Here is a 14,223-nt window from a genome sequence, read left to right as displayed (position 1 = left end):
GAAAACTCCTAGATCCTTTGAGATTCATTGAACATTTTAATGGCATGTTTAAATCTCGATATGCCCCTCTTGTTTGTGACTGGGATGCCGAGGATCACAAAGCGGGTGTGAATAACCATGCAAACTACATAGTGCCCTCACATGTTACAATCACCTATTCGATGTGCCAGTAAACCACACACGCTCCACCGAACTATGACAAACATTGAGTCACCCTTTGCTACCTTTGCTTAGAACCATTTAGTGTGCCGGTAAGCCACACACGCTCCACTAACGTCTTCGCAAGGGCATAAAGTGTAATTTCATGGAATTGCATCAATTCACTTTTGCGTAAGTAACTAAGATTGGGAATTTGAAAACATTTAGTTACTTTGTATTTCATTATACTTATAATGGAAGGTTTCGTCCTATCCTACCCGTTCGGCTAACGAACGTCCACTAGTCAAGAGTGCGGTGGGTAAGAGTGGATACCCATTCAATCGCCATTTTATAGGCAATTTCCTTAAACACCCCTTATAGACCAGCTTCGTGAATGAGGCCTACTAACGGTAAGACTGACTTTTACTCATACATATATATAATGTTAGACTTTTAATGTTATATATAGTATAGGGTGTATTTTATACTTTTAAAATACTATATGGTTAACTTTAACAATTACACTTTTAATCCAATTAAAGGTTAACCTAAACTTTTATGGATTTATTAAACCTCTTTTAACTATACTCCTTAATTAATTAATAAAACCATAAGGGTGTGATTTGAACTTTTCAAAACATTACTAGGGTTTTAGAATTTAACATTTCTAATTAAACCTTTAATCAACTTTTAAATTCCAAAACTTGAGGGCAAGTTTTGAAACCTTTTTTCAAAACATTAGGGTTTTAACTATTTAAATTTCAAAACTCCAAAACTTTTGGGTTCAAATTTAAACTATAAAACCTAAAGGGGAAAATATGAAACCTTTCATAACAACAAGGATCAAATAACAAATAATTTTAAATTAACATTTGATCACATAATTATCCATATTTGATTTATTTAATGATTTCTTGCAAAACAATTTATCAATTTACTCAAAATAATTAATCAATTATCTTATAAGGAAACAATTATCTTGTTAATTGATAATTATCTTTAATTAGATCAAGAATATAGTCATATATATCATAAAATCGGATTTATATTGATCTAACATGATAAGGTAACTATCCATATGCAAAAACAGCAAGAAATCCCGAGATAAGCATTATCTGACGCTCGAACTCGCTGAGTACCACACTGTACTCGCCGAGTACACTGTGGTACTCGCCGAGTTCCTCAACCATAAAGCCCAAAAAACGATTTTCCAGTTATACAATGCATCAATACAATTGAAACCAAGCTAGGCTCTGATACCACTGATGGGTTTTTGGTCATAAGACATCCTATGTGCTCATACAAACCCTAATGCTTGGATCTAGGTTTCTCTATTGTACATGCTTTAAATCCAAGACTATAAACCCTAATTCTAACATACAAGTAATCATATTAATATGTAATTAGGTTTAAGATCATACCTTGATTGTTATGTAGCAATAACAATCACAAATCTCCTTGAATTGACTTTGGAAGGCTTAGAGTCACAAGTGTCACTCCTCTAATGGTTCACAAACACCATAAGCAAGAGGATGAAGAGGAGAGAGGTTGGAGGCTGCCAAAAACGTGTGTAAACCCTTACAAGATCATTAGCCACGTTTTTGAGCCTTAAGGGGTCTTTATATAGTTGGGCTATTAGGGTTATCTAACAAGGAAACCCTAATTTGGATGCTTAAGCCCTAAGCAACCCATAGACTCCTTTTATCAAGCCCATGGACGATTTCCTTATGGGTTTCCCATTAGAATTCGTCCATCCCTTAATACAAGGCAATCCATGGCCCAAATTATAATTATCTTATAATTACAATTCCAGTCCCTTAAGTTTAATTAATCTCTTTTAATCACAAAACTAATTACCAATTAATTATTGACTAATATTAATTAAACAATATGATTTCTCCTTTAATATATTTTTCCCATAATATATTAATAAATCATATTTAATCCTTACTCTCCATAAATCATCCTATCAAGTTGCTTTGGTGAAGGCAACCCAAAAGGACCATGCGCCATCGGGTCAAGTACATACCAAAATAGTTATGGACTTAGACACTAATCCAACAGTTTTATGCCTACACAGTTGTTTATGGTTTCAAGTATCATCAGTGATTGCGGAAAGGCGAAGGTGGGACTGTACACACACTTATCAACAACATTGAGGATTCCACGATTTTTATGACACTCTGATTTTTAATAAATGTCATTTGAATAAACGGTTTTCTTAATAATGAATTTAAAAATTGGAAAGTTTTACCTTAATAAAAATGAAAAATTTTGAGTTGTGAAAATGAGACGTTACACAACAAAGTACGCGACTATAATTATTAGTATTTTCAATTACTACACTTATGATCATGCACTTCTAAGCTTGTTCTCTTTATTTTGTATTTTAAAAATGAAATATAATACAAGAATTAGTTGGCTGGGGTTACATGAAATTTCAAAAAAAAAAAAATTTAATTGGATTAATCGAAACCGATTTTCAAAAAGAAAAGGATAATCCAAAACCTAAACCAAGTATATTAGGTATCCATCTCAACTCCAAAAATTCGGTCAAAACCAGTTCGGATATATCTGAATGAGATTGTCCAAAAAACTAAATCCAAATCGATCTAAATTTTTAAATAATTGGTTTCAATTTTATCAGGGTTTTGTGCACCTTTTTATGACACCATGAAAATTTTAAAACAATATGTTAGGGATGTCAAAATGGTTATCAGAACTAGGGGTGTCAAATATATACCACATAAAACCAACTAATATGTTACCAAACGAACAAAAAATATTGATGATAGTATATATCAACATGTACTAACCGAATTTATTGGTAGCAAAATAAGTTGGTATTAATTATACTTGTTACGGTAGTGGTAACAAAATTTTTATACCAACTATAATTGATATGGTATACGGTTTAGAAAAAAAAAATTGATACCATACCAATTTACCCCTAGTAAGAATGATATATTTATATAACAAACCTATAACTAAAGTGTAAATGTTGTATATATAATACAAACCTATAGAGGCATGCTGGCACATGAATTCCGTTAACCAAATACACCGATGACATTAATGCCATTAAGGTTTATAAACTTATGAAATACTTCTATATATAAAGTCATATCCTATTCATTTTCCCACCTATGTTGGATGACTCAATTAGCTATTCAATTCATCTAACATTCATTTGATCATCATACTTTAGTGACTAATTTAACATTAATTCGATATCTAGCTTGGAATTTCAATATACCAAACTGAATGTATAACAAAGAAGAACACACATGCAATTATATTTTTGTTCGAGTACTAAAAAGACATATAAGCTGTGTTTGAAAAATGGGTAAATCCATCTTTTTAACACCTCCCCACATTAATGGAAATTGGTCACATAATTTTTAAGTTATCAAAGATAAAATTTATTAGTTGAACCTTACGTAGAACAAGTGTTAATTTGAACTTTTTTTATGAGATTTATTTGCGGACCAATAAACAATCGATATTTTTCTCGTATGATTCTTCTTGACCTGAGTTAAACTCTCATAGTTATTATTGCATTAACCTAATTTCGAAAAGAAAATTTATTAATGGATTTCCAAATAAGAAATTTCTATGAAAATATTCTCCGGGAAAACAACACACAATGATTTTTGACACTATGAAAGATACATGACCTTAGATAGAGGAGACCAATTCGAAAAACTTATTTTTAAAAACCCATGCTTCGAATTAGTAGCATTTGTAGTTCATTATATGTTATATTTTTCTGAAAATTATTATATGGGAGACGTTTTTTGTGCGATCATTGAAACCAATATCTCTATATAGTATATATTTCTCAATTTTTAAAAATTCAACATAAAATAAAACACAAAGTATATATTTAATCTAAAAAATCATTTACTAAAAGAATATACATATAAAGTAAAATATTACACGAAGTCAATCGTCAAAGGGATATGTGGCATTGCTACAGACACCTAACTATTGACTATGATCCTTCCCTCTTTGAGTGGTCACAAAATAGAAGCTCTGGTGCGGGTGTTTTCCAGCTCACGACTCACGACCGAAAGAAGGAAGAATACAGAAAAATTAAGCTCTCGAACAAGGTAAATACACCTCTTTATCCGTCTTCTTCTTGTGTTTCTTAAGATTTAGCATCGATTGAAGTAGTTTCATTGTTTAATTTGGATTATAAATTTATAACGGAGGAGGATGATGAGTAGGTGAATAAATCTTCGATGATTCAAAAGAAAGTCAATAACCGAATTTGATTCGATTGATATCATGTGAATGTAAGTCGTATGCACAAAACCCGTGGAAAATTTGATTATCAAACCCTGATTCATTAGTGGTAATATAGTTTGGTATATGGATATGAAATTGAGAAAAATGTGAAGATTCGTTCATACAGGGGTGTTGATTTTCAAATTGGAACTATAAATACGTAAGCTTTGAACTTGGATTTGGAACCACATTTTTTTATTAGGTTTTTGAATCAAAGATTTTCGAACCAAACCAAATTCAAGCACAAAATCGAATTGTTTACATTATGTAAATGATGATATACTAGTTTTTTCCTTTTATGATTCTCGAATAACATAGTTTCTGTTGTGATCAACAAATTAACTAAGTGAAAAAGTGAAAAGCTAGCTGATAGCTGAATTCAGCTGAAAAGTTAGTTGTTAGTTAATAAAAAATAACAATACGGTAAAGATAGGTGAAAAATATAAAATGATATATAACATTTAAAAGAATATGTTTTTTATAATTAATTAAGGATATATTTAAATTAAAAAAAAATACTTTGAAAATCTTGTCTAAATAGTTTTTAAAAAGTTAGTTTATAAGCTATCTTTTTAACTTGTTAATATTACAATTTAAAAAACTAAAAATAATAATAATAAGTTGGGTTATCGCTAGCTACGATGCGCCAAACACACGACATAGATTAGAATGCAATGAAAATATCCTTTAGTTAGATATTTTGTTTAGGATATTGTTATATATTTGAATAGTAATTTATTAATATCAAAGAACATATTTGTCATATAGCTATATAACTTAATCCAATATGAGCATCAAATAAAATGTACGATTGACTTTTATATTCTTATAAACCAATCTAAAAAACCATAGGGGTTTAAAGGGGGTAAAGTAGGCAGCTGCATATGGTTTAATTTTTTTTATTTAAAAATATAAAATTATAATAAAGATAAGGGCTTTCTTTTATTCTTATTTGTCCTGAGCCTTTAAACATATTTCATATTTTTCAGGACCAGTTCTGTAAAAAAACAATTATATTGGAATATCATAAAACCATCCTATTACTATCTTCTTCATATTATTCATTTTATTCCATTAATTTGTCTTGCCATTGCATCCAAACCAAACAAACTCTTATATTTTTTTAACAATTAAAGTTTTTATTCATAATTAATCTATGAATCATGTATAAATCTTCTATCACTTTATGCATGTACAAACTTCATACATTTTTCTAACAAATTTAATAGTAAGTTTGTACGAAATTCAATTGGTATATAAATAAACACTAACCCTTGTTTTAAATTTAATTCTCTTTAGGCCGATTTTTGGAAGAAAAAAAAATTATTGTATCATTCTAGCTTTATTCAACCATTTAGGCAATTGGGGACCAATACTAGTTGGCCTAGTCCCCTAAATTATGAACAAAATAAATGAATCTCACTTATGTTATATCGTAATAAAATGGGTAATTAAGACATATCGGTGATTATTCCTTAAAACTTTCTATTGATGTTGTTAGAAGATTATAGATTTCTACAGTTTCACTAATTGTCTAAACAGATAGACTATAGGAGATTTTTAGAGGACAATTGACTCATTTAGAATAATGTTTGAGAATATTTTATTTGAAAATGACAAAATTTGTGACTAAGAAAGTGAAAAGAAAATGAGTTGTATATATTGAAAGATGATAACAATACACAATGCACGCATTCCAAGAAAGATAAAGTTTTATGCCATTTTATCAACGCCTTCCTCCTCAGTCTACTCACCCTCATCATCTTATTCTTCATCCTTTACAATTCACCAAAAAAAGGTGATTAATTGATTACAAATCATCTCGTTTTTTCCTTTTCTTTTCTGTTTTTGACTTTCGATCATCGAATAATGCTCTAATCAATTCATAAATCTCTCTCTTTCTTTTCAGGATTGAATCTATTTCACTTCACCCCCAATTGATTCTCTACAGCTTCCCTTGACTTGATCTAAAGGTAAATCAAATCAAATCAAATCCCCTTTTCAATTTCCATCATCACCCTCCAACTACTACTGTTCATGTTCATGTCAAATTTTCTGTTTACACTTCGATTTCAGTCAAATCAACATATGATTAAATACATTGGTTTCTTAATTCATATTGAATATATGATAAAATTTTGATTACTTGCACTCGATTTTTAACTAAAATATAAAATTTTTAAATAAAATTATATTTTAATATACATCACATCATATACTTTTTAATTTTTTTTTCTCTTTATTAAAATACAGCTCAAATCCATACAGAAAACCACCATGTCATCATTTGCCACAGCTGAAGTGTGCGATGCACATGCATCCCACCTAGCAAGTGGTGATTTGCGGGCCCTACAGCCCATATTCAAAATCTACGGGCAATGTCGGATCTTTTCAGGGCCCGTAGTCACACTCAAAGTGTTTGAAGATAACGTGTTGGTTCGAGAGCATCTGGAGTCCAAAGGAGAAGGGAGAGTTCTTGTGATTGATGGTGGTGGTAGCATGAGATGTGCACTTGTGGGTGGAAATTTGGGCCAATTGGCCCAAAACAATGGGTGGGTTGGGGTTGTGGTCAATGGGTGCATTCGAGATGTTGATGAGATCAATGGGTGTGATATTGGGGTTCGGGCTTTGGCTTCGCATCCTCAAAAGTCGTATAAAAGAGGTAATGGTGAAAAGGGTGTGCCGGTTCATATTGGTGGGACTTTGATTCATGATGGGGAGTGGTTGTATGCTGATAGTGATGGGATTCTTGTTTCGAAAACTGAGTTGTCTTTATAATTTTGTTGGAACTGTAAAACATGTAATACATGTATTAACTGAATAATAAAACTTAATAAAACATGTTGTGTTTTTTTGTATTTTGTCATTATACATAATGTCAAACTTATCCCATCGTTAATCACTAAATTAATGAGTCAAACAAAGTATAATGGTCTATGGTCTAATCACTATATGAAATTTAATGGTTGAATTAATAACAAAACTATAAAAGGGGTAAGAAATGGATATTTTTAAAAATACAAGGAAGAAACCGGAAATATTTAGCAAAACCCATCGGGGAGAAAGAGAACGAGAGGAGGGAAAAAACGGTCATTCCGTGATGGCTTATAAGAGAAGCACCAGCACCGCCGTCGCCGGCTCTGCCTCCGCCACCGTAGGCGGCGACAGCTTACTGGAGAAGATACCGGAAAACTTACTCAATGAAATCTTCTTAAAGTTGGAACCGGAGACACTGTCTTCGCTCAGCTCGTTAGCATGCGTTTCACGAATCCTTCAATCGTCCGTCAACAACGTTCTCTCCTCCTTCTCGTCCGTAGATCTCTCCGTGAGTTTTTCTACATTTACCATATCGCTCATCACTTAATTTTGTTCTTCGATATCTTAAAACCCTAAGTCCCAAATATTTGCAATTGGGTGGGGATTTGTGGCAGGCGTTTTCTCTAGATACACAGACATTCGATGGAATTAGAAGAAAGTTAGGCAATATCCAGAAGATCACCTTAGATTGCCTTCGCCTCAGTGATTTTTCAATCAGAAACCTCCTTGGACCAGATGTTGAGGAATTGATTTTGTTGAAATGTTCTTCACTCTCCTGCAGATTTCTTTCTAGCATCGGAAGAACTTGCCCAAATTTAAGGTACAAGCTGGTATTACTTTCATTTAATAGTTGCTTTAATGGTTACTGAAATTTGACTAACGTAGTCATCTCTTGGCTCTTGCTGATTGAATTCAGAGTGCTTACACTGGAGTTTTCTGGCTTCATTGACAAATCTTCTGTATTCGATTTGAATTTCAGAGGCTCACTTGAAAATTGTCGATCCCTGGAGGTAAATGTGATTACATATCTCTTATCACTACTAATATGCTTTCAGTCACATGATTTGTCAATTATTTACCTTCCATTTACAGTCTCTGAAAATCAAAATCCGGGGAGGTGAAATCAACGATTACAGCTTCATGCTACTCGGTATCTACCACTTGCTCCCAAAAACCATTAAGATCCTTAAACTTCAACCATCTATTTCATTAGACACTCTTGTGTTCTTCAGAACAATCCCCATTCCTCATACAACTTTTAGCCAAACATTAACACAAATCTCATTAGTATTAGACACCATCACAGATCTCCTTCTCCACACCATCACACACTCTCTCCCTCTTCTAACTGACCTCGATCTCAAAGACCAACCATTGTCGGACACATCAGACGACCTATCTGACCTAGGAATTCAATCACTAATCCATTGTAAAAACCTAACTCACCTCTCTCTTATCCGAATTCGCCACCATAGTTCCACCTCATTCAAAAGAACAACCGATATGGGCTTCTTTTTGCTTTCCGAGGGTTGTAAACAACTGGAATCCGTTCGTCTTTCCGGGTTTTCAAAAGTTAGCGATGCTGGATTCACTTCAATTCTCAATTCCTGTTCCAATCTGAAAAAATTCGAGATCCAAAACACGTATCTTTTGACTGATTTGACATTCCAAGATGTCAGTAAAGTTCCTAGGGTTCTTGAAGAGGTGAAATTGGTGTCTTGTAATTCGATAACAAGTGAAGGAGTACATGAAATCGCTAGTTGTAGTGGATTAAAGATTCTTGATTTGTTCGGGTGTAAAAGTGTAGCAGATTCCTGCCTTGGAAACATTTCAAAACTTAGACTTTTAACTTCCTTAAACTTATCTGGGGCAGATGTTACCGATTCCGGGATGGTAATTTTAGGTAAAATTCATGCCCCAATTACATTCCTGTCTTTAAGAGGTTGCAAAAGGGTAACCGATAAAGGAATCGGTCATCTATTATCAAACAGAAATATTGGGAATAATTTGATGGCTCTTGATCTTGGTCATATGCCTGGAATCACTGATTCCGGTGTTGGCATTGTTGTTGATTCTTGTATTGGGCTGGTGGAATTGTGTATAAGGAATTGTTTTCATGTGACAGATGTGTCGATGAAGGTTTTGGGGTTGAAGGGGGGAATTAGGAGGGTTGATGTTTATAATTGTAGTGGGTTAACTGTTGGGTGTTTTGAGTTGTTGAAGAAGCCTTTGTTTCGTGGTTTACAGTGGATTGGAATTGGGAAGACACGTGTCATATGTGTAGGAGATGATGGGTTTGATGAGATTCATAGGGAGAGACCATGGTTGACTATTTGTGCTGATGGTTGTGAGGTTGGGTGTCATGATGGATGGCAATTTCATAAGTTTTAACGCTGAATTTATAATATGTTAAAAGAGATATACCCTTTTGTAAAAGTTATTATTAACATTGTAGTTTTACGTATTTGTTGATTTGTTCTTTTTATTATTTAATATTATTATTTATTGCTTAATAATAATATTTCTTCCTAGAGACTATTATCGGTTATGGGGTAAGAAACAGTTTTTTTATTTATCATTATTTACATCACAAATCTTTTGACAAAAATCCGAAACAAATAAAATTCTACAAAACACGTAAAACAATACAAAAAAGCTCTCTTGCTAAACAAATTAAGGTCGGTATACAGTATCGCCTGTTCATAAATTTAAGTGAACGAACACACACACACACACACAAAAAAAAAAAAAAAAAAAAAAAAAGGCATAATCTTATTTGCTCATGATTTAATAATTATCTATCTCCCCAGCAATGCTTGAAAATCTACAATCTGAAAAAGAAAAAACCATAAAATTCACAGAAAAGTCAAAAAGCTAAAATTTTGCTTATAATATTGTCTAAAGGAAAGTAAGATGCCTAAATAAACAAAGTTTCCATTTTCTAACCCTCATTTCTCTTCCAACCGATGCAGCACCGACTCTGCAAAACTTTGCTGCCTGCACATATATATTAAAAGACTTGAAACTTTGCTTATACTATTATTGCCTTCATTATAACATATAAAAGAATTGTGATGACATTTATTATTATAACCAGAGTAAATTACAAAATTTGGTCCTAGTGCTTCACTCAAAATTACAAGTTTGGTCCAATTTTTAAAGTCGTCCCTTAAGTTTGCATTTAATTGCAGATTTAGTCCCTATGACAATGAAATGCAAGTCTTAAATTGGACCAAAGTTGTGAGTTTGAGTAAATCATAGGGACCAAATCCGTAACAAAAATGTTAAGGGGAATTTTTTGTAAAAGAATGATAGAATTTGAACTTACTTGCGTTCCCTATGTTTTGGGCTGGGGCGAGAGTATTTCAAGTATCCATCCCAAGGAACCTTCTTAAGACCTGCCCGAACAGATATGATGTCCCTCACCCTACAAAATGGTACACAATTGTAATAACTTCAGAAACCAGGGGCATTTATGGTAATTTCATCATCATCCATGTATTTTAAGTTTTAACAAAAAAAAAATGTTCAATTCACCTCTCTGCAAACTCAATAGGTGTTTCTCTAGGCTTCATATTTTGAGGCTCAAGGTACCAAACATCACAAACCACAGCCCATGATGTCATCAACTGTAATAAATGAGTCGTGAAAGATTGTCTGCAAAACAAACACACACAGATAAAATTATAACACAATTCAATCCAAAAAATTATTTAAAAAAAAAAAAAATACTTGCTTTTTGCTATTCCAGAAAGCATCAACGAAGATTTTGTTGTACTTGATTGCAATTGGGCAAACAGTGGACCCAAGTTCAAATGCACCCTATATAATTTACAAATTACCAATAAATCAATATATATATATATATATATATATATATATATATATATATATATATATATATATATATTGCTAAAACAGAAAAAAAAAATCTAATGGAACAGAAGGAATTATTTCTTGAAAATGCAATATATATCAATAAATGTACCTTTTTGAACATAACAGTGAATTGATTATTTACACAAGTTCCTTCAGGGAAGATAAGAAGAGGATTGTTATCAGCTCCTTCAACATGCTCCCTTAACCTAAAACCACAGCCTCATGTCACAACATTTTTTTTTTTTTTTTAAATATAAAATTTACAATTTTACATACTTTCTTGCTACAATTTCACGATCCTTTGCTTCGGAACGATTAAACCATATACACCCCAAACTATCCAAAATAGTGCTTTGTAGAAGTCCTATATATAATAAAAAAAACATTAAATAAATCATTTTCTTTAAAACACTATAAATGAAAATTATGTATGTGTACATATACTACATACCAACCCATCCGGGGTGTTTCTGCATGATAACAGCAAAAGCAGTCATTTGTTCTAAAACAATGAAATCAATCATTGATGTATGATTAGCCACAAACACCTGAAATTAATTTAATTCATCAGAGAAAACAATTATGATTAAAAAAAAATTCAGTAAATGCAAATAATTAATAACTTACCTGTTTAGGCCTTGCACATGGTCTAGGACCATGATACTTCACTACCCCTGTCCATGATGCAACAAAGAAGCTGCAAATTAACTCCACCAAAGCCCTCTGAATCCAAAATAGTCAAAATACTAGTCAGATTTATAAAGTTTTTTAAAGATGCCACAAGTAAAATGCATTTATAGTGTATACCTCTAGCCTTTTTCTTAACTTATCATGCCCTTTTAATAGCAAATGCACAGGAATATAACATGATAGGAAGATTATCCATCCTATTGTCAGAACAAGAACCCTGAGATATGAACAAACAATAAGCAAAGAAACCAAATGTTCAGTTTCTCATTATGCAGAGTTACATACAACAAACAGTTACCTTCCAGGGAAAAGAATCCCATATCTAACTACAACTCCCAAACACCACAAAGGGAATAAATATATATTCCAGTTCCAAGGCTCTGGAGGATTTGATTTGAAGCATCGTGTGAAAGAATCCTGCTCATGCAGATGGAATTTGATTAGTCACAACTAAAATCATGAATCGTCATCGTTAGGGAAGAAAAAAACGAATTCGCAGCGCAGAAAGCACACTAGACACAACTGTAACAGTATTTTTCAGATGATAGAACATCTAGTAGATCGAATGAGTCAATTCGCACGAATAGAAGAAGAAACATAAAAAATCAAGGCAAAATTAGAAAGGAGGATAAGATAAAAGAACACTTACATCGACAATGGCACCAGCCGCCTCCGTTAACGTCGGGGAGATGTCCAGCAAATCGCGCCTACACAAAATACGCAATCAATCGATCGAGCTTTCCAAATAACAATATAGACATATAGATTGATAAAATAGATTGATGGATGATTGAATGGTTACAAACGAAGCTTGGCGTGAGGTTGTGGAATGGAATCGGAGGGAAGGTAGTCTTCGATGTTGGGGCGATCTAGGTCTAGCTCGGAGCTTGATGAGGTTAGCTTGCTCATCTTGGTGCCACGTTCTGGAGTGGAGATAGAAGAAAGGGGGATTGAATTCTTGAAATCTTGACTGTTGACCATGGCTGCGATCTAACAAGATTTGGGCTGGGTTTTGAGTCAAACCGGTGAACCCATTTGACCAAGCATCCAAAAACTGGAATCAAACCATACAAAATAATATCCTATTGGTCCAGTTTTGGTTTAAATTACAATCATCAAATCAAACCTGCCCTACATCAAATATAAATTCTAATTTAATTTTAAACAAAAATAAAAAATACCTTTTTTTTTTTTTTTATTACTTCAAACACAAATTTTCTATTTTATTCTTAAATTATTCGTTATTCAAAATTATCATTCCATAACCCTTTGATACAACTAACTAGAAATAAAATCGGCACACCGCTCTCTTCTTTTGCTAACTCAACCACTATGGTGATCACTGGCGAGAAACACCTTAGATTGGGTGGAGTGGTCTCAGTGAAACTCGGTAATTGCCGATGTGGACTCAGGGAACACTATCGCCCTACCTATTCGGTTTGCTCAACTCGGCATGGTAACTCGATATATGTGTTTAGGATGAGATGAGAGAGAAACACACTTTGAATTTGAAGTTGCAATAATGGTTCTTACAAATTCTCTTTTGCTATATTTTTTATCCTAAAATTAAAGGGGAAAATAATCTATTTACCCTTCAGTTTTATAATTGTTCACATTTATTTATTCTTTTTGATGTTTAATACATTTATTAATTCAAATAAACGTCCTTTATATAAGTTAATTATTAATATCCCTCAAAAATATAATATTATTTATAATGCTCATAAAATATAATCAATATTTTTTATTCCTTTATCTAAAAATGTCAGTGCAGCAAAATTAATTTATTTATCATTGTTATTTTACTTTGTTGCAATTAAAGAATATTTTAATAAAATGCTAAATTTAAATTGAGAAAAAAGTACGTCAACCCACCCGAAGACAACATAGTGAAGAGTGTGACAAAAAATAACATTAAACTCATAGGGTTTAATGAGGAGTTTAATAGAGAAAAATGTAATGATGTGTAATTATATACATTAAGGATTGTGCTATAAGGCTAAGGGGAGTGGGCCTCGCTAAGGAGGTCTCCACAAGTCGTCAAGGGCGTTAAACACCGCCCCTTGGCTTGTGTCACGGGGGTCGCCAACAATAGCTCGCAAACACCATAACGAGAAAAGAGAGAAAAAGATTTGGTGGTTGTTGCCTTGTGGATGCCGTAATCTCTCTCTACAATCGCTCTCCACAACCCTCCTTTCTCCTATCCATGACGTCTCCATCTCAAGCAAGTTTCCTTCTAAAAAAAACCTCAAAGGTCTCACCGTTTTCTCGATTCTAGGGTTCTAATTTCGATTTATGTGAAAACCCAATTTTTTTTTGTACAAACCGTTTAAAATCAATCAGTACAATCAAAGTTTGGATTCTGGGATGAGTTATTCTAAGTCATAACAAAACATTCAGGCCAAACAC

General features: G+C 32.8%; 3 protein-coding genes across 8 annotated transcripts; 2 read left to right on the top strand and 1 right to left on the bottom strand.

The window, feature by feature from the left end:
* The first annotated feature begins 4,102 nt into the window (after positions 1–4,102).
* Positions 4,103–7,286, top strand: LOC145005948 (putative 4-hydroxy-4-methyl-2-oxoglutarate aldolase 3). Of its 6 annotated transcripts, none has more exons than XM_078965053.1 (4): positions 4,104–4,250; positions 4,368–4,436; positions 6,338–6,401; positions 6,697–7,286. In XM_078965053.1, the coding sequence occupies exon 4, from the start codon at positions 6,706–6,708 to the stop codon at positions 7,204–7,206; it is 501 nt and encodes a 166-aa protein (XP_078821179.1). In that variant the 5' UTR covers positions 4,104–4,250; positions 4,368–4,436; positions 6,338–6,401; positions 6,697–6,705; the 3' UTR covers positions 7,207–7,286. The 6 variants fall into 6 exon arrangements, with proteins under 6 accessions (XP_078821178.1, XP_078821175.1, XP_078821179.1 ...); XM_078965050.1 differs by having other exon boundaries at positions 4,106–4,250; positions 6,682–7,286; XM_078965052.1 differs by lacking the exon at positions 4,368–4,436 and having other exon boundaries at positions 4,103–4,250.
* Positions 7,287–7,470: 184 nt separating this feature from the next.
* LOC145004798 (RNI-like superfamily protein) lies at positions 7,471–9,711 on the top strand. Its single transcript, XM_078963794.1, has 4 exons — positions 7,471–7,753; positions 7,860–8,065; positions 8,162–8,255; positions 8,338–9,711. Exons 1-4 carry the CDS (start codon positions 7,529–7,531, stop codon positions 9,634–9,636), a joined length of 1,824 nt encoding a protein of 607 aa, XP_078819920.1. The 5' UTR covers positions 7,471–7,528; the 3' UTR covers positions 9,637–9,711.
* A 172-nt stretch (positions 9,712–9,883) lies between these two features.
* LOC145004799 (glycerol-3-phosphate acyltransferase 9-like) lies at positions 9,884–12,860 on the bottom strand. Its single transcript, XM_078963795.1, has 13 exons — positions 12,617–12,860; positions 12,464–12,521; positions 12,113–12,231; positions 11,932–12,031; positions 11,752–11,847; positions 11,576–11,672; positions 11,401–11,488; positions 11,234–11,330; positions 10,982–11,067; positions 10,783–10,902; positions 10,574–10,672; positions 10,192–10,242; positions 9,884–10,076 (listed from the first exon to the last, which is right to left on the bottom strand). The coding sequence occupies exons 1-12, from the start codon at positions 12,793–12,795 to the stop codon at positions 10,194–10,196; spliced, it is 1,188 nt and encodes a 395-aa protein (XP_078819921.1). The 5' UTR covers positions 12,796–12,860; the 3' UTR covers positions 9,884–10,076; positions 10,192–10,193.
* Between the last annotated feature and the right edge of the window lie 1,363 nt (positions 12,861–14,223).

This window comes from Lactuca saligna, chromosome 7 (assembly GCF_052625555.1).
Source record: "Lactuca saligna cultivar CGN05327 chromosome 7, ASM5262555v1, whole genome shotgun sequence".
NCBI classification, from domain to species: domain Eukaryota; kingdom Viridiplantae; phylum Streptophyta; class Magnoliopsida; order Asterales; family Asteraceae; genus Lactuca; species Lactuca saligna.
The sequence above is the reverse complement of the archived record's forward strand: the minus strand, read 5'-3'. Positions and strand labels throughout refer to the sequence as shown.

What these genes read in the sequence shown, in the direction of transcription:
- LOC145004799 (XM_078963795.1), bottom strand. Translation starts at nt 12,795, where the DNA reads ATGGTCAACAGTCAAGATTTCAAGAATTCAATCCCCCTTTCTTCTATC. An exon ending in CCTCACGCCAAGCTTCGTTT is followed by an intron (nt 12,522 to 12,616) that starts GTAACCATTCAA and finishes TATTTTGTGTAG; the next exon opens with GCGCGATTTGCTGGACATCT. An exon ending in CCTATTGAGTTTGCAGAGAG is followed by an intron (nt 10,673 to 10,782) that starts GTGAATTGAACA and finishes ACCATTTTGTAG; the next exon opens with GGTGAGGGACATCATATCTG.
- LOC145005948 (XM_078965052.1), top strand. Translation starts at nt 6,706, where the DNA reads ATGTCATCATTTGCCACAGCTGAAGTGTGCGATGCACATGCATCCCAC.
- LOC145004798 (XM_078963794.1), top strand. Translation starts at nt 7,529, where the DNA reads ATGGCTTATAAGAGAAGCACCAGCACCGCCGTCGCCGGCTCTGCCTCC. An exon ending in AGAACTTGCCCAAATTTAAG is followed by an intron (nt 8,066 to 8,161) that starts GTACAAGCTGGT and finishes GATTGAATTCAG; the next exon opens with AGTGCTTACACTGGAGTTTT. An exon ending in AAAATTGTCGATCCCTGGAG is followed by an intron (nt 8,256 to 8,337) that starts GTAAATGTGATT and finishes TTCCATTTACAG; the next exon opens with TCTCTGAAAATCAAAATCCG.